Below are 22,764 nucleotides of genomic sequence, written 5' to 3' on the forward strand. Positions count from 1 at the left end.
ACTTGTGGGAGGTCATGCCTGATCTCTACTTCTACAGAGATCCTGAACAGATTGAAAGAGCAGGCTGCTGCTGAAAGGGCTGTAGCCAAAGAGGAATTTCAGGGTGAATGGACTGCTGCAGCTCCTGAATTCACTGCCACACAGCCTGAGGTCTCACACTGGTCTGAGGCATGCAGGTTCCCTCTGTGCCTATGCAGCAGTTCCTACTGAAGACTGGAGCGCTCAGCCTGCCACGGAAACCTGGTCTGCAGTTCCCACTGCTCAGGCCACCGGATGGGTAGTAGCAACCACTGAATGGTCTTATGCTGTTCTTGCATGGGCTCTTAAGCAACATGGAAATAAGGTTGACAGAAAATAAACATCAGTTGCTTCAAAAAAAAAAAAAGCTCCCGTGAACATTTATGGCAGGTTTTTATGTAGACATAAGTAGACTTCCATTCATTTGGGTAAATAACAAGGAGAGGATTGCTGGATCTTACGGTAAGACTATGTGTCTTGTGAGAAACTGCCAAACTGTCTTCCAAAGCTGCTGTTGCATGTTGCACTCCCACCAGCAGTGAACGAGAGTTCCTGTTGTTCGCATCCTTCCTAGCATTTGGTGATGTCAGTTTTGGATTTTAGCCATTCTGATAGGTGTATAGTGGTCTCTCATTTTATTTGCAATTCCTTAAGAACATGTGATGATTTTGAGCATCTTTTCATATGTGTACTTGTCATCTGTATATCTTCTTTGGTGAGGGGTCTGTTCAGCTCTTTAGACAGTTTTTAAAATTGCATTTATTGTTGAATTTTAACAATTCTTTGTATATTTTGGATACAAGTCTGTCATAGCCTACTTTCTATTGCTGTAACAGAATACCTGAGACTGGGTAAATTTATAAAGAAAAGAGGTTTATTTAGCTCACGATTCTGGAGGCTGAGAACTTAAAAATTGAGTGACCACATCTGGCAAGGGCCATGGGCTGCTTCATAGCATGACCAAAAAGTGAAAAGGCATGTTAGCATGTGGTGAAAGAGAGGGGACAAAAGAGACTGGCCTTCCTTATAACAGCCTGTTCTTGAAAGAAGTGATCTAATCACCTTGTAAAGGCCTCACCTTCCAACACTGTTACATTGGCAATTACATTTCAACATGAATTTCGGTGTGGACAAACCACATCCAAACCATAGCAAATCCTTTATCAGATATGTGTTTTGCAAATACTTTCTCCCAGCCTGGGGTTTGTCTTCTCATGCTCTTAATACTGTCTTTCATCAAACAGTTTTAAATCTTAGTGAAGTTCAGATCATCAAATTTTTTTTTTCATGGATCTTGCCTTTGATGTTTTACCTAAAAACTCATTGCCAAACCCATGATCATCCAAGTGTTTTTCTGTGTTATGTACAGAATTTTAATCGTTTTGCAATTTATATATAGGTCTGTCTTCCATTTTGAGTTATTTTTTGTAAAAGATGTAATGTCTGTGTCTAAATTAACTTTTTCAAATGCAGATGCCCAGTTGTTCCAGGACCATTTATTGAAAAGAATATCCTTTCTCCATTGGATTGCCTTTGTTTCTGTCAAAGATTAGTTGAATATATTTGTGTGGTTTTTTTCTGGACTCTATTCTGTTCCGTTAATCTGTTTGTCTCTTCTTTCACCAATTCCACACTGTCTTGATTGCTTTAGCTTTTTAGTAAGTCTCGGAGTCAGTAGATCAGTCCTTCAACTTTTGTTCTTTTCTCTCGTTATTGTGTTGGCTATTCTGGGACTTTTGTCTTGCCATATAAACTTTACAATCAGTTTGTTGATATTCACAAAATAACTGCTGGGATTTTCGTTGGGATTGTGTTGAATATAGATCAAGTGAGCGAATTGACATCTTAACAATATTAAGTCTTCCTCTTCATAAACTTTTGAAATACCTTATTTTAGATTCACTTCGATGTCTTAAATTGGAATTTTATAGTTTTTTTTGTATAGATCCAATTTTATAGTTTTTTTCAAATGATCCAAGATAATTTGTTTTGGTGCTAGAGTAAATGGTTTTGTGGGTTTTTTTTGCATTTTTTTTTTTTTTTTTTTGAGACAGGGTCTCACTGTGTCACTCAAGCTGGAGTGCAGTGGCACGATCATGGCTCACTGTAGCCTCAACCTCCCAAATTTAGTTGATCCGCTACCTTAGCCTCCTAAGTAACTGAGACTATAGGTGTACTCCAGCACGCCTGGTTAATTTTTTTTTTTTTTTTTTGCAGAGGCGGGGTTTTGCTATCAAACTCCTGGACTCAAGTAATCCACCTGCCTTAGCCTCCCAAATGCTGATATTACAGGCATGAGCCACTATGCCTAGCCTGTGTTTCTAATTTCAAATTTTGGTTGCTCATATCTGGTATATAAGTAAACAATTTTTGTATATTTACCTCATATTTTGAAACCTTGGTATAATTGCTTATTAGCTCAAGGAGTTTTTAGTGATTCTTTGGGATTTTCTACATAGACAGTCATGTCGTTTGTGAACAAAGACAGTTTTATTTCTTCCTTTCCAATTCGTACGTATACCTTTTACTTTGTATCTTATTGCATAGGACTTCATATATGATATTGAATAAGAGATAAGAGTGGAAATCCTTGCCTTATTTCTCATCTTAGCAGGAAAGCATCTAGTTTCACATGATTAAGCATGATATTAGCTGGAAGTTTTTTGTAGATATTCTTTATCAAGTCAAGGAAATTTCCCCCTATTCCCAGTTTGCTGAATTTTTTTAATGAACGGGTATTGGATGTTTGTTTGTTAAATAAACTTAATTTTGGAATCATCTCAGATTTACAGAAAAGTTGCAAAGGTAGTGCATAGAATTTCTGTATATTCTTCTAGTTTTCATGTTAACATTTTACATGACTATGGTACTTTTGTAAAAACTAAGAGTATATTACTATAGGTTGAGTATCCCTTATCTGAAATGCTTGGGATGCCACCTTGCAGTTAGGAATCACAATAAAAGGAAAAAAGTAAAATACGAAAACATTAGGGATCATGTAGTCTAGTAGCTTCATAGTTGATTCATAAATTCTGGAAGATCTCGGGCCCACCACCCACTGACAGCCTTGTAGGATAGCAGGGACTGTACCTGTAGGGCAGGCACTAAGTCCTGGTCTTCTGGACTTTTTAAGAGTGGCTTCTTTCTACCATTCCACGTTCCTTCTACTTCAAGATTTCCTTTTCCCTTCTTTTAAATGTTGCTTTCAGGTCAGATCTTTTTTTAGCAGTGTTAGTTTGCTGACATTTCTGTCCCACAGTTTACCATTAGCCAATCTGTGAACTGATTTATGGAGTCCATCCATAGGCAGGGTCCTTCAGCTGTGAGATTATTTGAAGATGGAGACATTGGCAAAAATATTTAGTGCTGCAGGGGACCTCAATGAGGTGGCTTTGTTGGTAGTTGAATAAAAGTGCTTTGAATGAGGAGATTTATTATCCACTTGGTCTTAGATATATTGTCTCTGAATATAACTTTTATATGAATAAATATTATGAATGAAAGTTGATGCTTCTAATATTTTTTTCTGTTTTTCTAGCATTGGATTAAACTGTGCTTTGGGTGCAGCTGAAATGAGACCTTTTATTGAAATAATTGGAAAATGTACAACAGCCTATGTCCTCTGTTATCCCAATGCAGGTATGTGTTTCAAGGGGGTCACACATGGGGAGATAAAAATAGCATGACATGAGGTAGATGAGGTAAGAGATCTTGATTAAAAAAGCTTGTTTTGTAGGTGTTGGTATAGTTGACACTTATCAGGAATGTTCTAAGTGAAGAGTATTTGGGTGCAGACCAGTGTTTCCCTGTAGACCTGAGGGAAGTTCGCTCAGCCTGAAGCTTCAGAATAGGACATAACTTTCAGGAATGAGCCTAGTCACGTAACTGACCAGAGCCTTGCCTATGGTGACAGTGTAAGCCTTGTGGAAGTAACCAGAAAGATGGGTGTAAAGAAGAGAAGGGTGACCGTTTTTCTCTGGTCCACTCTGTTAGTAGAAGAGCAGAAGAAGAATCTTGTGTGGTGTTACCTTTTTCTTCTCTGAAAGCTGGGACTTGCGGTTTGTTATATGTAAATGTTTTGAAGATATTTGTAGACAGTTCTCAAACTGTCCCATTAAATATTGGTGATTTGTTCTGGGTTAACCAGATTTCCCTGTGAATGTATTTGAGTGCTGCTTAGCTACTTAGAGCTAAAAGTCATTTTCCAGCCTTCTTTCTCAAAATAGATCATTTTAATGTACAATAAATTTTATTTCCCACCAGGAGTAAGATAACTGGAAGCAGATAATAAATAAAACAAGAAATTGGATGGTTATAAGCTAAAGTCTTACTTGGGAACATTTATTTGAAAGGAGACTGGTTGATTTTTGTTTGTTTTTAATGGCATGTGAGTTGCTCATTAGTTGGGAGGTTATGCAGCATTCCTTCCACTCCCATCCCTAAGCGACTAGTAACAAGAATGAATTTCCCTTATGAGAAGGAGTGGGGCTTGGGGCATTCTGTTTTGCCTGACAGTGAATAGAATCTTTTCTTTCAAATGGAAAAGAAATAATGAAGTTCATTTTCCTCTGTGATTTTTTAAAAAGTTTTTGGGGGGTGTCTCTGTGTTGACTGTGTAAATATTATGTGTTTGTTTTTGCAAGTAATCACCATTTAATATCAATGTAAAATTATTTGGTTATCAACCTAAAGTCTTTACAAATCCAGTGTTTATTTGTTAAGGCAATTTGCAATAATGGTTGAATTTTCCTTTCTCAGGTCTTCCCAACACCTTTGGTGACTATGATGAAACACCCTCTATGATGGCCAAGCACCTAAAGGTCAGGGATCCTCTTTCACTTGGCTTTTTAAGAGAGACAGAGAGACTGAATTTTAGATTTAGAGTGTTTAGAAGCAGAATTTTCCCCTGAAGAAATCCCAATGTACATATAACAAAAAAAGGTTTACCCCAAATTAAGGTAGTAGAGACACAGGGAAGGGCTGTCAGCGTCCTTATCCTCAACTGGCACTGGTGGCTGCTGGAAAATTCCCATTGAGGTTCACTCCAAACTGATTGAGACTTGGCTCTTCTCTGAGACATTGCTTCCCCTGCAACCTTCCCAAATTGTGACTTTCTGCTCTCACACCCCTCAGACTGCTGGGTGGAATATATGCCCCCCGCCCATTGTCACCTCCATCACTCTCCCTGTTTGTCATGCACCTGCCATTGTTTACTCCTTGGTCATGAGACCATACCATCCACTGCCACTTCTTATTGCACTTACCTACTAATCCCTGGGTTTCTTTCCCCTTGTTCCTTGAATTTTTAGCTTCTGTTTCACTGACATTCTCTCCTAAACTATTTCTGACTTACTTATGATTTCATTATCTTTGTAGACAATCTTTCCAATACTCTTGCTCCGCTCCTTGACATTGTCTGTTAGTTACAGTGTCCTTTATTCAGTAGCCTATAGTTAAACTCTAGACTCATGCTGTCCCCTATGTAGCCACTACTATATGGTTTTTGGAGCCCTTGAATTGTGGCCAGTGTGACAGAGGAACTGAATTATTATTTAAACATTTTTAAATTAATGTAAATTTAAAAACCGATTTTCTATTTTGTGTTATTTGAAAATGCATTATCCAGCTCACATTCATTCAGCTCAGCATATGGGTAAAAAAATCATTAGATAGGCAAATCTCCCACTGAATTTTATCTTTTGTTTCTATGTTTTTGAGACAGGGTCTTACTTTGTTGCTCAGGCTGAAGTTCAGTGGTGTGATCATAGCTCAGTCTATCTTCGAACTCCTGGGCTCAAGCAATCCTCCCACCTAGCCTCCTGAGTAGCTGGTACTATAGAAACATGCCACTATGCCTAGCTAATTTAAAAATTTTTTGTAGAGATGGGGTCTTGCTATGTTTCCCAGGCTGGTCTCAAACTCCTGGCCTCAAGTGATTCTCCTGCCTTGGCCTCCCAAAGTGCTGATATTACAGGTTTGAGCCGCCATACCCATCCTCTCACTGCATTTTAAATAGTATAAAGGATTTCACAGCATTTGAATTATTCTTTGCTTTTATCCTATGTCTAGGGTATGTGACATCTTTATATCTAGAGTTAAGTGTGTTTAACTTTGTTTTTAGTGTAGTCTTAGTTATTCAGGAAGTATAGATGGCTTTTATATTGAATTGGTGGTAATGAGTTTAGAATTCAGATGAACTTGCTCAAACTTTGTCTTTTCCTAAATGTAGGATTTTGCTATGGATGGCTTGGTCAATATAGTTGGAGGATGCTGTGGTTCGACACCAGATCATATCAGGTAATAATCACCTATAGACAATATATCTAAAAGCAAATGGATGATCAGGTAATAATCTAAAGATGTACTTTTGTTATGGACTGAATTGTGTCCTTCCAAAATTTGTATATTGAACTTCTAACCCCTACTATTTCAGAATGTGGCTGTATTTGGAGATAAGGCCTTTAAAGAGGTGACTAGGGTAAAATGAGGCCATACAGGTGTACCTAATCCAATATGATTGGTGTCCTTTTAAGAACAGGACACAAATGTGCACACAGAGGCAAGACCATGTAAAGACAAAGGGAAGAAATAGCTATCTACAAGCCAAGGGAGAGGCCTTAAAAGAAACTAACTAACCCTGCTGACACCTTCAACTCAGATTGTGAGAAAATAAACTTCTGTTATTTAAGCTACCATAACACAATCTTGGGCACTTTGTTATGGCAGCCCTTCCTAATAAGTTCATACACTTTTATATTATGAAAAACTTTAGAGAAATAATAAAATGGACCTCTATATGCCTATCACATAGTTGCCATACTTTTCAGTGTTTTTCGATTCTTATTTCATCTGTCCCTCAACTTTTCCTGCTGGATTTTGTCAAGCAAATCCTAGATATTATGATATTCTATCCTTAAATACCTGAGTAATATTTGAATGCTCAAAGAGGACAGCTCATATTTATTGTGGGCAAATATAGGCCTCCTTTAGATTCCCTCATGGAAGGAAAAGACAATAAGACAACAGGTATCTTGAGGTCAGGAGAGGTGTCTTCACTTTGCATGGTACACAGTGGTTGCTTAATTCGTGTTTTCAAGTGAGCGTGTGAAGGAAGGGAGTGAAACGAGCATGACCATGTGTTTAATTCCTTAGAGTTTTATAGCTTATAGGAAGATTGGAATTCAATGAAATGGAACATTGTTTAGGACTGTTGATATTTGTTTTTTTCCCTGGAGTGACTGATGATCATATTTCAGGCCAGTCATCTCACTGTTCCAAGTCTGTTTTCTTTTTTTTTTTTTTGAGACGGAGTCTGGGTCTGTTGCCAGGCCAGAGTGCTGGAGTGCAGTGGTGGGATCTTGGCTCACTACAACCACCATCTCCCAGGTTCAAGCGATTCTCCTGCCTCAGCCTCCCGAGTAGCTGGGACTACAGGGGCGCACCACCACGCCCAGCTAATTTTTGTATTTTTAATTAGAGACAGGGTTTCACCATGTTGGCCAGGATTGTCTCAATCTCTTGCCCTCGTGATTGGCCTGCCTCGGCCTCGCAAAGTGCTGGGATTACAGGTGTGAGCCACCACGCCTGGCCTCCAAGTTTGTTTTCATGTGTATAATGTATTCACTCTACTGAGTTACCTTATAACTCACTGCTTTCGTTGACTGATGTGATAGACTCTTAATAGTTTTTAAAATATCTTGTAAATAATATCTGAAAGCTATCAGTAGTTACATGTCACTTATCTTTGGATCAGCAACTCTCTCTTTTTGTTTTCTCTTTAAAAAGAGGAGTTGTTTTAAATGTCTACGTTTGTTTGTGTGTATCTGTCTGTATATATATATTGCTTCTTTTACTTAGATGTTCACATTCTAATTTGGGGACAGTAGAGTAGAGCAATTCTAACTGGTCCTGATAAATTTAGTGGAGTAGCCAGATTTTTCTGGTTGATCAAAGACATGATTCATTAAAACTGATAAGGTTAAAGAGAGTGTGAATGACTAAAACAAATCTTTAAGAGTAATTATTTTGGAGTTTTAGTGCTTTATGGCTATGTACTCGCCCCCCCCCGCCCCGCTCCGCAACTGTGTGTGTGCTGTAGTAAAAACAGATCCGCTAGACCCAATTCCCTCCACTCCTAGCCCCTCTGCTCCTGTCTGCTCCTTCTTGTCAAAGGTGAAGCCCTTTTTCTGTTCAAATTTTGAGTAGGAATGTGTGTATGTGGATTTGATAGAGTAAAAGACATCTGTGGATTTGGGGAAGATGGGAAGAATTTTGCTGTTTGCATTTGTGAAACTGTCATGTAGCTCCAGGTTCACGTCTCAGAAAGTAAAAACAACCCAGCCAGCGCGTAGCAGACAGGCAGGCACATAAAAGTTACAGTTTATATGCACCTCCATACTAGAGCATAAGAAATAAAAAGTTACAGTTTATAGATTAATTTTCTGCATTGCTGAGAAAACTAAAAGGCATAATTGTTGCTGCACGTTTGGAAGTAGGTATGTAATTATATGCATAATTATGTTAAATAGACATAGTTTCATCTTTCCAATTAGTTTTGAAATTAGCTTCATTAAATATATTTTATTCTGGATTAATGGATATAGTGTTTTCTTTTTCAACTCAGGGAAATTGCTGAAGCTGTGAAAAATTGCAAGCCTAGAGTTCCACCTGACACTGTTTTTGAAGGACATATGTTACTGTCTGGTAAGTCATAAAGACATGGTGTTCATGATTTCAGAAACCATTTGTAGAATGTGATTATTCCAAGTGGTAGTGATATTTGTGCTAGGCAGCTTGCTTACTATGTCAGAGAAGAGTACATACATTCTTGGCACTTAAATGAATTCTAGTGGAGAACTCTTTGGTTTTCCAGGTCTGGGGCAAAATGACGTCAACTTTAGGGTAAAAATGAAGGAAGGCCCAGGTGATTTGCCCAGGTAGAGTCCTTGGTGGGACCTCAGTGGTCCTGTCTTTATTGTGCACTCTTTTGAAAACACTCTCGGCCACAGCCCAACAATTTTAATTTTCAGGTTGATACTAGTTATTGAAAATTCCAAACTGCCAAGGTATAATGTTTGGTGATGGCAGCAGCATCTTCCTAGAAAATTATATGTTTCTAAAATATTGTTGTTGTAATCTTACATTTGTCACATGTTTAGGACTTTACAAAGACTTGTGGTATTTCTTTTCTCTTTGATTCTCAACAATCCTTTGAGGTAGTTAGCATCCCTTTTTCAACATGAATTTTGTGTTCAAACAAGGAATATTAGTAAACTAGGTCATCAGGCCAGTTGTTAGAAAAATAACTTTAAATTTTTTATTTTTGCTACATTATGTTCATGGTGTATTAAATGGTAACTTTCAGCAGAAAATGTATGATTTTTAGAGAACTTGCAAATAACACATATGAGGAATTAAGGTTTTTAATAGCTTAGAATTTAACATCTTTCTGAATTGAAATATGTTTGTTTCATACATTGTCCTATGAAAAGTAAAATAAATAACAGCAAAAGTAGTGTTTACTTTTCTCACTCAGAACATAGCACAGAATTAATCCCAATCAGTGAGTGTGAAGTTAGGTTAATAAAGATAACAACTGTGTTCAGGCTAGCTTTTTTTTTTTTTTTTTTCATACTCCAGAAGGTAGAGGAGGGAGATTGGGAAAAGTAGGATTCACGGTTTATGATACCCCCCACTCCAGAAAAAGTGGCTTTTGTCAGAGAGAGGTGTGGCAGGAAACTTTATTTATTTCACCCCTAGAACTTAAAGTAATGTTAGTGCATTACTCCAGCTAAGCACTAACAGTGGAGAACATTCAGCCTTTGCCAAAATTGAAACAAGGGAGCCATTTAATATAAGATTTAAAAAAAATAATTTATAAAAATAAAAGAATTCTTTTTCTCCAATTTGAATGTCATACACTATTGCTAAATTGCTTTAAACAGTCATCTTCCATCAGATTTTAAGAGTGACATCAAATGCACTGTTTAAAATTGTTCTTTTATAAATCACAAACTTGAGAGAAGCGTGATCTTTGTATCAAGTACTTTGCATTCATAATAGATCATAAGCACCTTGTGTGAGATGCTTTTGGTAGGGGAGTCACACGAAAACGTCAGCATTGAAATGCTGGCTTCCCGCTTGCCCATCCTGGGAACCCCAGGGTCAGACTAGGATCAGGCATACCCTGAGACTAGCAGGGAAGGCTGGGGGCATGAGGATCTTTGCCAAATGGAAGGAAAATCATAAGCCAATACTGTGGAAAGCAATAGTCTCTTTTGGGGAATCAAACGGCCTGGAGTGGTTTTATAATGATCCAGTTTATATTCGTTATTTTTCTCTGCCTCGTATCTGTTTCTTCCTTAGTCAGTGCTTTGGCAAAGGTCTTAACAGCCATTTTCTTTTATTAACAATGATAGCAATGATTGTGGGTGCTAATTTTATGCTTGTCAGTGTTACTCAGTTTCATTTTTACAATAACAAAACAGTATAAAGCAGAAACTTTACTGTCTTTATAAGCTCAGAGGCATATGGGAAGTTGTCCCAAGGTTGTTCATTCAGATAAGTGATTTGAACCGAAGGCTGTCTGTCCCTAGAACCTGCCTATAACCATTTCATGAGACTGCCTCTCCTCATACTTTAAATGTAATGAATAGAACAAAAACAGTTCAGAGCCTTTTCTATAGTGATACTTCACACTGTATGTTTTTACCTCAGTGTAATATCCACATGTATACCTGATATTTGCCCCTAAATTGGCCAGTGACAGGGGAGATGATATTATGTTGGTAGATAGGGGAACAGGCACCAGAAGTCCACTTGGCTTACCTAGAGTCGGCTCATTAGTGATAGACTTGCCACAGTGACTCCTGCCTCTCAGGTCTCAACCTGGGGCCCTGATTCAGCCTTGTTGATTATGGGTTCTAAGCCTCTGGATCAAAGAAATGAATTAACACTGTAAACATACTGTGGGTGGGATTTAAAAAGCTTACTCCCTTTAGCATCACACTGATATCCGAGCAGTCAGCTGTGGAACACCCATCTTTCAATTCTAACTTTCTCCATGGTTTTTGCCGAACCTCTTGGTTAAATAGGGGTTGATCGTTCTTTTTCTTTCTTTTTTAAAGATGATATGATTTGGCCCTTTAGGGTATTTGCAACATAAAACTCTGAAATATTTTTTCTTTTGAGAGTTCTGGTTGTAAAGGTAGCTGTAACAAATAGCCTTTGCTGCATTCGAAATCTCCCTAGAGATGACTGTGGTCCTGTTTCCACACTGGATCTCCTATCTGCTCAGATGGGCTGTGGTGCAGGAACTTCTTTCTTATTGAATACATTTATGTCTGTCTGTCTCTTATGTCATCCATATGCCTTTGCAGAAATTTTTCAAAATGCTTCTCCTTTTAAGGTCTAGAGCCCTTCAGGATTGGACCGTACACCAACTTTGTTAACATCGGAGAGCGCTGTAATGTTGCAGGATCAAGGAAGTTTGCTAAACTCATCATGGCAGGAAACTATGAAGTGAGCATCTTAGTAAGACCCCTGAGACATCTGCCATGTCTTTGGCTAGATAGCATGTAAAATGAAACAGCTCTCTCCCTTTGATAGTGTTATTAGCAGAGCTGCTAGGAAGTGTGAGAGGATGGTAATGTGTGTTTGCAGCAGGCTGGGCTGGTGGGAGGACAAGGCTTTGAAAAACTGAAACTGCTATTGTCAATATTTGTCAAAAAGTACTGCATTTGGTGTACGAAGTAGGATGAGATGGGAGGGATCCAGGTTCTAGGTATTTCTGTTAATCATGAAATAAGTTAAAAAATTTGAGAAGGCCCTTTATTTTGTCTTCTCATAAATCCTTCTAGGGAGAGGGAAAGACAAGAAAATTCCTATCAGTTTCTTAAGACCACATCAAATGCCAACTGTTGAGGGTATTATTGATCTTGTTAGCTATAGACTAAAATAAACAAATGAAAGAAATAGGCACTTGCCTTGGAAAGTTTATGTGATAGTTTTAGCCATGGTGTTTTTAAGCGCAGTCACTCTGTGGATGAGCAAAATTTAATCCATACAGAGCATACCCAAGACTCCTGGATAGATTTTCTTATGAAAATATGAATGTAAAAATGGAGGAATTTGGTCTGGCTTTAATGATAATTAACTTTATCATCCAACTTTTCTCACTTTAAGGTTTTGCAACCTTTAGGAGATCTTCCAGAAACCAATACCAGAGCTGATTCAGTTTTCTTAACAAGGAAAGAACCCATTTATCCCCCTTCATGGATCTGTTCATCATTACCCCATGGCATCCCCGGGAGTGTGTCTTCCTTCTCAGTCCCTCAGCTGGCACATTATCAGGGCCTGGTTGCCTGGTTCCACCACTCCCCTGGCAGCCCTCTTCCCCTCATTCTTGCTGCTGTCCAGTGCTCCTGTATGCATGCATCATGGGCCTCCCCAGTTCAGAAGTTCCACAGGGTGACTTTTTATTGGATATAGGATAAAACTGGGATTCCTTAGTAACTCATTCTGTCATCTTCACTTAGGTATTAAACTGCCCTCCCATCCTGATCTGTCATCTGAACATTCCAAGAGGCTCGCTTCTGACTATGCCTTTGTTCATGTTTGCTTCCTTCTGAATTGCCAGTGACTCTTCCTAGCCATATAGTGTTCTTCAGTTGCCCATGTTTCTGTTATGTTTTGATTCTTATGCCTGTTCTATGGTGTTCCTTTCAGCTCTTGGATTTGACACTGAGAGCATTTTAGGAAGAAGCAAACAGGTGGAAGTAATAATATCTGTCATTTAATAGGATCTTTCTGTGTGCCAGTCACTGTACTAAGCACTTTATGTCATGACTTATTTAATCATCACAGCCTGGTAGAGATAGGTACTGTTGTTATCCCCATTTTACAGATGTAGAAATGGATGCTTGGGAGGTTAAATGACTTGCCTATTGTTTTACAACAAGTAAATGATAGAACCCAAGTCTACCAAGCATGTGCCCTTAATCACTCTACTATCTGCCTAGTGGAAACAGTAGGAGGGGGCAGTAGAAACAGGTGGGAACAGGTGACTGTTCATTAGAGTCTAGTTTTTATGACTTAGTGATCTCTCTGTGGTTTAGTAGAAAGAGCATTGACCTGAAAGAAGTTCCAGTCCTGTTTTCTTGCGTAACTCATATGTCTTTTTTTTTTTTAATTGCATTTTAGGTTTTGGGGTACATGTGAAGAACATGCAAGATTGTTGCATAGGTGCATACGTGGCAGTGTGATTTGCTGCCTTCCTCCCCTTCACCTATATCTGGCATTTCTCCCCATGCTATCCCTCCCCAACTCCCTACCCCCTGCTGTCCCTCCCCTATTTCCCCCCAACAGACCCCAGTGTGTAGTGCTCCCCTCACTGTGTCCATGTGTTCTCATTGTTCAACACCCGCCTATGAGTGAGAACATGCGGTGTTTGATTTTCTGTTCTTGTGTCAGTTTGCTGAGAATGATGGTTTCCAGGTTCATCCATGTCCCTACAAAGGATACGAACTCATCGTTTTTGATGGCTGCATAATATTCCATGGTGTATATGTGCCACATTTTCCCTGTCCAGTCTATCATCGATGGGCATTTGGGTTGGTTATACGTCTTTAAACAAACCACTTCATCTCTCTGAGCATGTTTGTGAAGGTTACACCTTGAAGCTGTTATTCCATGATTCTTAAGAAATAGGTCAAATGTTGGCATTTTCATTTTCCAGGTCTTTTGACCTCTCTGCCTACTATCTTATCTCCTGTCTGTTTGTTCCAATCCATTTCTCATTAGCCAGCTGAAGATGCTCCCTCTCAGTTAGCTTTCTCCATTTCGGTTCGTAGAGACCTTTCCCTTTCCTAGATGTTGAGATCATCTTGGCATTTGACCCACATTGTATGGCAGTGCCTGGTAGTTTTCTATGTGACTGTGACATGTGCCCCCAACTAGATATAAATTCTTTAAGAACCAGGTTTGTGATTTGCACTTATTTTTATTCTTTATATTATTTAAAGTAGTACTGATACTAGAAAACATTTTTTGATATACCGAATTTATTTATTTATTTAGAGACAGAGTCTCACTCTCTCACCCAGGCTGGAGTGCAGTGGCACGATCTTGGCTCCTGCAACCTCCACCTCCACGGTTCAAGTAATTCTTCTGCCCCAGCCTCCAGAGTAGCTGGGACTACAGGCACGTGTCCCTGCGCCTGGCTAATTTTTGTATTTTTAGTAGAGACAGGGTTTCGCTATATTGGCCAGGCTGGTCTCGAACTCCTGACCTCAAGTGATTTGCCTGTCTCGGCCTCTCAAAGTGCTGGGATTATAGGCATGAGCCACTGTGTCTGGCCCAGATTTACTGAATTTAATTGTGATCCTTTTTCTCTGTGCAGCCTTGGCGCACTACATATGGTGTTTCCTTATGGCATATGCCATAGGGTTTCATGCCTGTTTTATCACAATGAGTGCTAAAAGTTTCTATTTTATTTTCTTGGGCTAAAAAAAAAAAAAAAAATCAAGACATCAGCATCTACTATTGATTTTATCCTTGCTTATTTTATTGCACTATGAAGTGTACAGTGAAGACTTAAACAAACCAAAAGTCTCGCCATGTTAGTTAGAAAGTATTATGGAACATGTATATTTTGCCCAGCATTCAGAGTGGGAGGTACATAAGACTTTTTGGAACACTTATCCTACAAAATATTCCTTAGATGGTCATAAGTGGGAAATGCTGAATTCTGTTTTGGGGAGGTTGCAGTGTGTAATAGTGCATTAAAGAATTTGAAAAGCTTTCCAGTATTATAAAAACCTGCTGAAATTTATTTAACTCACACTTCTTTTCATGTAACTCCTATTAACAGCCTGGAATGAATCATTTTGGCAGATACTGAAGCATTGTATAGTTTTTGGCAAATACCGAAGAGTTATATCATTTGGATGGTTTCTCTAAGGACTTTTTTTTAGGAGGAGATGGGGCTGGGTCTTAAACAATGTGGAAGGGAAAAGGATTGTGTTCCAAGCAGAGGGGACAACATGATGTGCAGCACAGAGGTGGGAACAGACTTGGCTGGGTGAAGGCTCCAGTGGGGGTAGAGTGGGAAGTTTGATTGGTAAGATGAGGGGGCCAGCTCAGAGGGCCTTGACTGCCAGGCTGAGGAATTTAGAATCTTTATGGTAGGAAAACAGCCTTGGTGGATTCTGAGCAGTGAAATGATGTGATGGAAGAGAGATTTGTAAGAAAGGTTAATTTGTGATGAGTGATGGGAGGACAGCAGGCCCAGAGTCAGGGAGCCTGGCTAGGTGAGTCTGTATAATTTGAAAGGATTGCTGGGACAGGTAAGGAATTAGCTCGTTAGGCTCTTTTCAAATTATTGTTTCCTAATGCTGCTTCCTCTCTCTTTCTTCCTTCAGGAAGCCTTGTGTGTTGCCAAAGTGCAGGTGGAAATGGGAGCCCAGGTGCTGGATATCAACATGGATGATGGCATGCTAGATGGTCCAAGTGCAATGACCCGATTTTGCAACTTAATTGCTTCCGAGCCAGACATTGCAAAGGTTATTACAAAGTTTATATTTGTCAGGAAAATTTACTTGTCTCACTTTGTCACTCATTTAACTTTGCCAGTTGTCCCATCAATCTGTGAACTCAAGAACTGGTTTTCTGTTTCTTGACATTGAAAGCACAATGGTTTCTGATTGTCAGCTTGCTCAGATAATGATAACCTTTCCATATAAAGCAGATCTTGGAGATAGCCGTGGCTTCAGCGTGGCTGTTTCCAAGCCTTCTGGGATTGTTCATGAGAACTGAATCTCCTCAGATGTCTGGGCAGACTAAGAATCCACTTTCCGTATCTGTGAAGGATATACTTACCCATTTCTGCCAAATTCCTACCATAGGCAAGGGAACTCAGTGAATTCTTTCTTACAACAGAAAGGAGAAAACTTTTAGGTTTATCAGATCAAGACAAAAATGTAAAACAAGATTAAATCAAGATATGATGTCATCTTTTACATTTGTTCTTTAAAAGGTGAAAGTTGATTTTTATGTCAGTCTTTTAAACATTTTTAAATGGGTCCTAAAATTTTAAAAAATCTTATGTCGTTTTTCTGCCATTAAGTTTGTCATGAGGAGTGATCCCCCCGCCCCCGAGACAGGGTTTTGCTCTGCGGCCCAGGTTGGAGTGCAGTGCTGCAGTCATAGCTCGTTGCAGCCTCAGACTCCTCCCTCTTTAGCCTCCTGAGTAGCTGGGGACACAGGCATGCATCATTTAAAAAAATTTTTTAGTAGAGAGGGCGGGTCTTGCTGTGTTGCCCAGGCTGGTCTTGAACTCCTAGGCTCAAGCAATCCTCCTACCTTAGCCTCCCAAAGTGCTACGATTACAGTTGTGAGCCACTGTGCCTGGCAAGAAGTGATTTTTGAAGTTCTTTTTTAAAGAGACTTCCTAGTTCTTTAAGAGTTGCATTTTTCAGGTTGAGCTGTGGGTTTTTTATTAGGCTTCAGCAGGCTTAAGTTAGAAGTCTATGTTAGGTACTGAATTACGTTTACCCATCTTTCATTTGTATCTTAAAACTTTTTACTAAAAATTCTCATCATTCTTCTGGAAATAAATATTTTGAGAATTTAAGGTATAAAGAAGCAAAATAACTTGTTCAAAGTTAGTCAGAATCAGAGGTATAGCCAGTTGTTTATCAGCTTAGTAGTGGGAAGAGGGGTAGACTCGCCTTGTAAGGCCTAATCAAGTCAATGGACAATTGACCCTACTTTCTTTCCTCATCTCTAAAACGGGATCAACAACTCCTTTGTGAATTGTAAAGAGGCAAGTACTTTATCAACTGTGAGGGACCCCAATTATTAGTGTTCTGATTACTACAATAATTTATTTTTTTTGGTTTTGCTCTACTACCACAATTTATTGAAGGCCAAATTTTGACCCATGGACTAAATCATAAAATCATTTTACCAACACCTTTTCACCAGTGGGGTTGGAACACCAAACTATCAGCAAGCAAATGCAAGCCGATACACTGGCCTGGTGTTGTCATTGCATTTAACCCTTTTCCTAGTAAACCTCTCATTACTAGCAAGCTAAGAAAAAGCAAAAATGATAGAGTGCCTGTTCTTTTTTGCTCTTGTTTGGTGGTATGGCTTAGGAAATTGCTGACTATTCATTCTTCAGTCCTCAGTTGAAGTGTTTCTTGCCCTGGGAAGCTTCCCCTAATTTTCCCACCCCATTCTCCTTGCTTCATAGACTGGGTTTCGTGCCCCTGAAATATGCTTCCCTGGCAGTCTGTGCTTCTCTTACGCTTTTAGCATTTACCGCACTTTATGTCATTACTTGTTTAATTATTTGTTTTATGAGCTCAGTGGAGCTAGGAACCTGTCTTTCTTACCATTTTCCCTGTATGGGCCTAATATGGCAGTCACTTATTTATCGAATAGCTTAATTAAATAACGTGGCCTATGCTGGGAGCTGTAGCATGTGCCTGTAGTTTCAGCTACTCAGGAGGTTGAGTAGGGAGGATCACTGGAATTCAGGAGTTCAAGACCAGCCAGGGCAACATAATAAGACCCTGTCTCTAAAAATATAAAAATTAGGCAACCTAGATTAGTTGCCTTATTTCATTTCTTTGTATCAATCTCATTCTTCAAGCCCTTCCTTTCACGTTTCCTGGAACAGAGGTGTGAATTAAAAGGAATGTATTCTCAACTGTGCATTTCAGTTTTGTCCTTTATTTTAGTTATATGCATTTGTTGATTATTAGATCTACTTTTCCTTTCTAATATTAAAACTCTTTTTTTTCAGTAAAGAACTTGATTTTCTAAAGGGAAGGTTGAATTGGAATAACTTGGCTAGAGGGCTACTCCCAAAGGACATGAGGCTAAACATTAATCCCTGAGTCAGATCAGGGATATCTAAATCCTATTTGAGTTGTTTGCCTTGGGGCTTATGCACTTGAAAGTGTACTGTACTGAAGCCAGTGAACTGATCACACTGATTTTATTCCGTTGTTCAACTGTGATCTTTAAGTTATAAATCCCTGGCTGATGCATGGCGTATCTTGTAAGACTGAAATTATTCCAAGTATTTTGGGCTTAAAGAACAAGTATATTAAAATTCTATCTCTACATACTACTATTATTTGTTCATTGTTTTTCTAAAGAAGAAATAGACAATACTTTGGAGCCTTTGAAAAGTACTTTATAGTGACTTGTGGCGTCTCTGTGATTTTCTTGCTGTTTGATCTCAGGTACCCTTGTGCATCGACTCTTCCAATTTTGCTGTGATTGAAGCTGGGTTAAAGTGCTGCCAAGGGAAGTGCATTGTCAACAGTATTAGTCTGAAGGAAGGAGAGGAGGACTTCTTGGAAAAGGCCAGGAAGATTAAAAAGTTTGGAGCTGCTGTAGTGGTCATGGCTTTTGATGAAGAAGGACAGGTGAGTGATTTCTTTTGGCCTAATCCATTGTGTTACCCAGGTTAGATAGCAGTGGGAGAAAATGCGAGTCTGAAACAGCTACAGATATACATACATATATACATATATATCTATTTCTATATACATTCATATACATATGGGTACATGTATCTGTATACACTCATACATCATGTGTTACTTAACAGTGGAGATACAGTCTGAGAAATACATCATTAGGTGATTTTATCATTGTGCCAACATCACACAGTGTATTTACACCAACCTGGGTGGGATAACCTACTACACACACAGGCTGGATGGCGTAGTGTGTTGTTTCTGTGTTATAAACTGGTATAACATGTTACTGTACTCAGTACTATAGGCAACTGTAACAGTGATAATGTATTTCTGTATCTAAACATATGGAAACAGAACATTTACAGTAAAAATATGGTATTATAACCTTGCCGAACCATTGATGTGTATGTGATCCATCATTGACTTAAGTGTCTTTATGTGGTCAATGGCTGTGTATGAAAATCCGATATATAGTAAAGTCTTTGCGTTCATGGAGAAAGGTTGAATTATTCAGTAAATGCTATTGGGATGACTGGGTGTGCATTTGGAAAAAATAGATTCCCATTTCCAACCATATACTAAAATACAGTTAGGTGTTTGCAACATGAATAATAGCAGTGGGTGACTATCCCTAATATGCAAAGAGTTTATATGAGTCAGAAAGCAAAACACCCCAGTCAACCCAATGGGAAAATGGACAAAGGAAATGAATAACAGTTTATATAAAAAGAGATAACAAATAGCCAATAAACTTATGAGAAGATATTAAGTTTTTTAAGCATTAAAGAAATAAAAAATACGTAATGAGATTAGTTTTCTTTATCAAATAGAAGAAAAAATTAGAAGATTGATAAATGGCAGCCTTCATAATATCTCTGCCATAGAATCAGGGTGGAGCACATGGGAAACTTCAAATATAATGGTAGTTCAACTGTGTGATACATTCATTATTGTTATGTTTTATACTTCGCATAACTTTTTATGAATATTTTGGTACCTATTTAAAACCACAAAAAAATCTCTTTCTTATGCTTAAGCCCCTCCTGGGAATCTAGTAATAAGATTGAGTATATAAGGATATGTGTTCACATTAATTGTAGCATTGTGCTAGCACAAAGCTGAGAATACACTATTTTTCTTTTTTTTTTTTTTTGGAGACAGAGTTTCGCTCCTGGAGTGCAGTGGTGCGATCTTGGCTCACTGCAACTTCTGCCTCCTGGGTTCAGGTGATTCTTCTGCCTCAGCCTCCTGAGTAGTTGGGACTACAGGCGTGTGCCACCACGCCTGGCTAATTTTTTTTTTGTCTTTTTAGTAGATACAGGGTTTCACCACGTTGGTTAGGCAGGTCTCGAACTCCTGACCTCAGATGATCCACCTGCGTTGGCCTCCCAAAGTGCTGGGATTACAGTCATGAGCCATCGTGCCCAGCCTTGAGAACACTCTAAATGTCCAGTCCTAGGGGAGTGCTTAAACCTTGGTCCTTACTGCATAGAATACTGTGCAGAAGTTGAAGAGAATCAGGAGATAGAACCATGTCTTTAATATATTGAAAAATGAAAAAAATGAGTGACATGATCCCAATTTTACTTAATATGAAAGTACTTACATTTATATATGTGTGTCTGTATATAAGCAGAGAAAAGAATGGTTAACTGAGGGGGTAGGGATGGTCTGAGATGGGGATGGTCTCAAATAGGGACATACTGACAATTAACAAGTAGTAGGATTATACGTACTTTTTCTTTCCTTTCTTTCTTTTCTATTTTTGAAATAAAATTTTTTAATGTATTATTTTTTGTTTGAAAGATACATTTTCTTTCATTGTGAAAAAATTCAAATAATCCAGAAGAATGCAAAAGAGAGATAATTTTGATCATTAATATATACTGAACCTTAATTCACACCAAGCAAGTACACAACGTACTTAAATCAGTTCTTCCTCCCAGTGTATAAACTGTAGGTATGTGTTCTTCTTATTTTTGGATGTCATGTGAGGACACTAAAGCACAGAGATGTTCCAGGACTTGCGGTTGCCACACAACTAACAGTTTGCAGTGCTGGGAGTCAGGCCTAGGAGATCTGGTTTCTGTCATCAGGGCCTGTTTTAAATGGTCGAGTGAAAGGCTGTCGGAAAAGTTGGCCTGCTTAGAAGAGGTGGTCTCATAAGACCCCTCTCAGGAGGGAATATTTGAAAACCAGAATAAAATGAGAAAGCAAGCCACATGGCCATGTGGAGAAAGAACAAAAAAGTTTTTAGCAAATGGAAAGTTTTGTATCAATGAGATTATACCTGCCGTTCTGCAACTCTTTTCCTCCACTCAACATAATGTTGGCATTTTCCCATTTTAGTGAATAGGAATTAAAACTCCATCTTTTATGGTTACATTACGTCCCAGTATGTTTTAATTACTATCTATTATTGAATGAAATTGTGTTTCTAATTTTTTAGTAGCATGAACAGTTCAGTGACCAATGAATATCTTAATTCATGCAGCTGTTTCCCCTTGTAGAATGATTTTTCTTAGAGTCAGTTCATTGAAGTGGGATTGCTATGTCAAAGAGTGTGCACATTTACTGTTTTGAGGAACATTGTTAAAATTGTCCATCTGAAAAGTTGTATCTAGTTATCTTCCACTACATGTTTACTGTGGTGGAACCTTTTGATAATTCTGCAGATAGACAAATAGTTCTGTAAGACTTCTTATGAAAAACACAAGTCCTCAGCCTTCTGGATCCTGAGGCAGCCACTTTCAGCTTTCTAAACTGATTCTGGTAGCATCTACCTCTTCATCTTCAAATTCCAGTTTTAGTTTTTATTTATTGACATCCTGCAGTGGTAAAAGATTTTTTAGCTTTTCACCATCCACTGCCCTGACTCTGTACAGCTTTACTTTTAACCTTCCCGATATAGTACATTTGAGCTATAATCGTTTTCAGGGGTTATATTATTAAACAGTGTGAAAGCTGAGACATGCAATAGTATACTATGATGGCTTATCTTTTCTCACTATTTGTTTTCTACAAAGATAAAGCTTATCTTTTTGTTTGCTTCGTTTTCTATGTATTTTGCCTTCAGATTGTCCCCTAGTTGTATAAAATCTCCAATGTCCAATGTGGCCAAACTCTTAATGAAGAGGACTGCCATTTTACTTTTTTGGAGAATTCTCCCTCCAAGTCTTCTGACGTGACCTGAAATGGCTGCTCAGTAGGCCAGCTGCACAGCTGTCACTGCTAGCTGTCCCTTACCTTCCTCCTGGGGTTCCATTTTCCTTTCTCTTAGGTTCTTAGAACTCATAATTTCCTCATTCTTGGTTCATCCCTTTTTTGGTCATTTGGTAGAGTGCATCCTCTGGTAGCTTCTTATGAAAGAAAACATGGCAGTAAATATTTTTGAAACCTTACATGTCAGAAAATGGCTGTATTCTACTTTTACACTTAACTGGCAGTTGTATGGGCATAGGAATACAAACTTGAAGAAGCTGTTCTGTGTTTCGAAAGTACTGCTCCATTGTCTTCTGGTTCCCACCGGTATTGGTAAGAAGTCCAGTGCTATTCTAACTCTGGATTATTTTTGTGAAACTTGTTTTCTATTCTCTGGAGGCTTTGGGAATCTTTTGTCTCCACAGTGTTCTGAACTCTCAAGATGATGAGCCATCCGTTATGCTGGCACTCAGTAGGCCTTTCAGTTGCGAAACTCACAGCTGCAGTGGTAGAAGTGTCCTTGAATTACTTTGTTTTCTCTTTTGGTACATGGTGGAGATGTTGGATGTGTTGGATAGGTTGCCTTAACTAATTTTCTTATATTTCTCTCCTATTTTCAGACTCTGGTGTTTTACTCTGCATTGGGTGAGATTTTCATATCTACATTTATCCTCCAAACCCTCTATTGAGTTTTATTTCTTCTTTTTCCAGAAGCTCTTTTTTTGTTATCTGAATGTTCCTTTTAAAAATATATGTAGCAACTTGTTACTTTTTAATGAGGCAAATATCTTCAAATATATCCTGAGCAGTTAGTATGTGCCAGGCCCTATTCTAATCTCTGAGGTGATAACAGAGAATAAAACCTAGTCCCTGTCCTTGTACAATTTATATTCTTAGGGACAAAGGGAATAACAAATTAAAAAAAAATACATATATATGTATATGTATATTTGAATAATTGGCTGGGTGCGCTGGCTCATGCCTGTAATCCCAGCACTTTGGGAGGCTGAGGGGTGTGGAATACCTGAGGTTGGGAGTTCGAGACTAG

At 38.6% G+C, this 22,764-nt stretch overlaps 1 protein-coding gene across 5 annotated transcripts in view; it reads left to right on the forward strand.

Moving 5' to 3' along the window:
• The window catches only part of MTR (5-methyltetrahydrofolate-homocysteine methyltransferase), a 104,927-nt gene that overhangs the window by 26,821 nt on the left and 55,342 nt on the right, over positions 1 to 22,764 (forward strand). For 4 of the 5 annotated variants that reach the window (XM_012459904.3, XM_012459908.3, XM_012459905.3 and 1 more), the window contains exons 9-15: positions 3,557 to 3,657; positions 4,777 to 4,838; positions 6,248 to 6,315; positions 8,642 to 8,721; positions 11,426 to 11,538; positions 15,438 to 15,578; positions 18,273 to 18,458. In XM_012459904.3, coding sequence (XP_012315327.2) covers positions 3,557 to 3,657; positions 4,777 to 4,838; positions 6,248 to 6,315; positions 8,642 to 8,721; positions 11,426 to 11,538; positions 15,438 to 15,578; positions 18,273 to 18,458 — 751 coding nt within the window. Of the gene's footprint in view, positions 1 to 3,556; positions 3,658 to 4,776; positions 4,839 to 6,247; positions 6,316 to 8,641; positions 8,722 to 11,425; positions 11,539 to 15,437; positions 15,579 to 18,272; positions 18,459 to 22,764 lie in introns of those variants that run through there. The other variant, XM_064383627.1, reaches the window with a different exon arrangement.

Source organism: Aotus nancymaae, unplaced genomic scaffold, assembly GCF_030222135.1.
Source record: "Aotus nancymaae isolate 86718 unplaced genomic scaffold, 86718_ANA_hifiasm-v0.15.2.pri h1tg000032l_0, whole genome shotgun sequence".
NCBI classification, from domain to species: Eukaryota; Metazoa; Chordata; class Mammalia; order Primates; family Aotidae; genus Aotus; species Aotus nancymaae.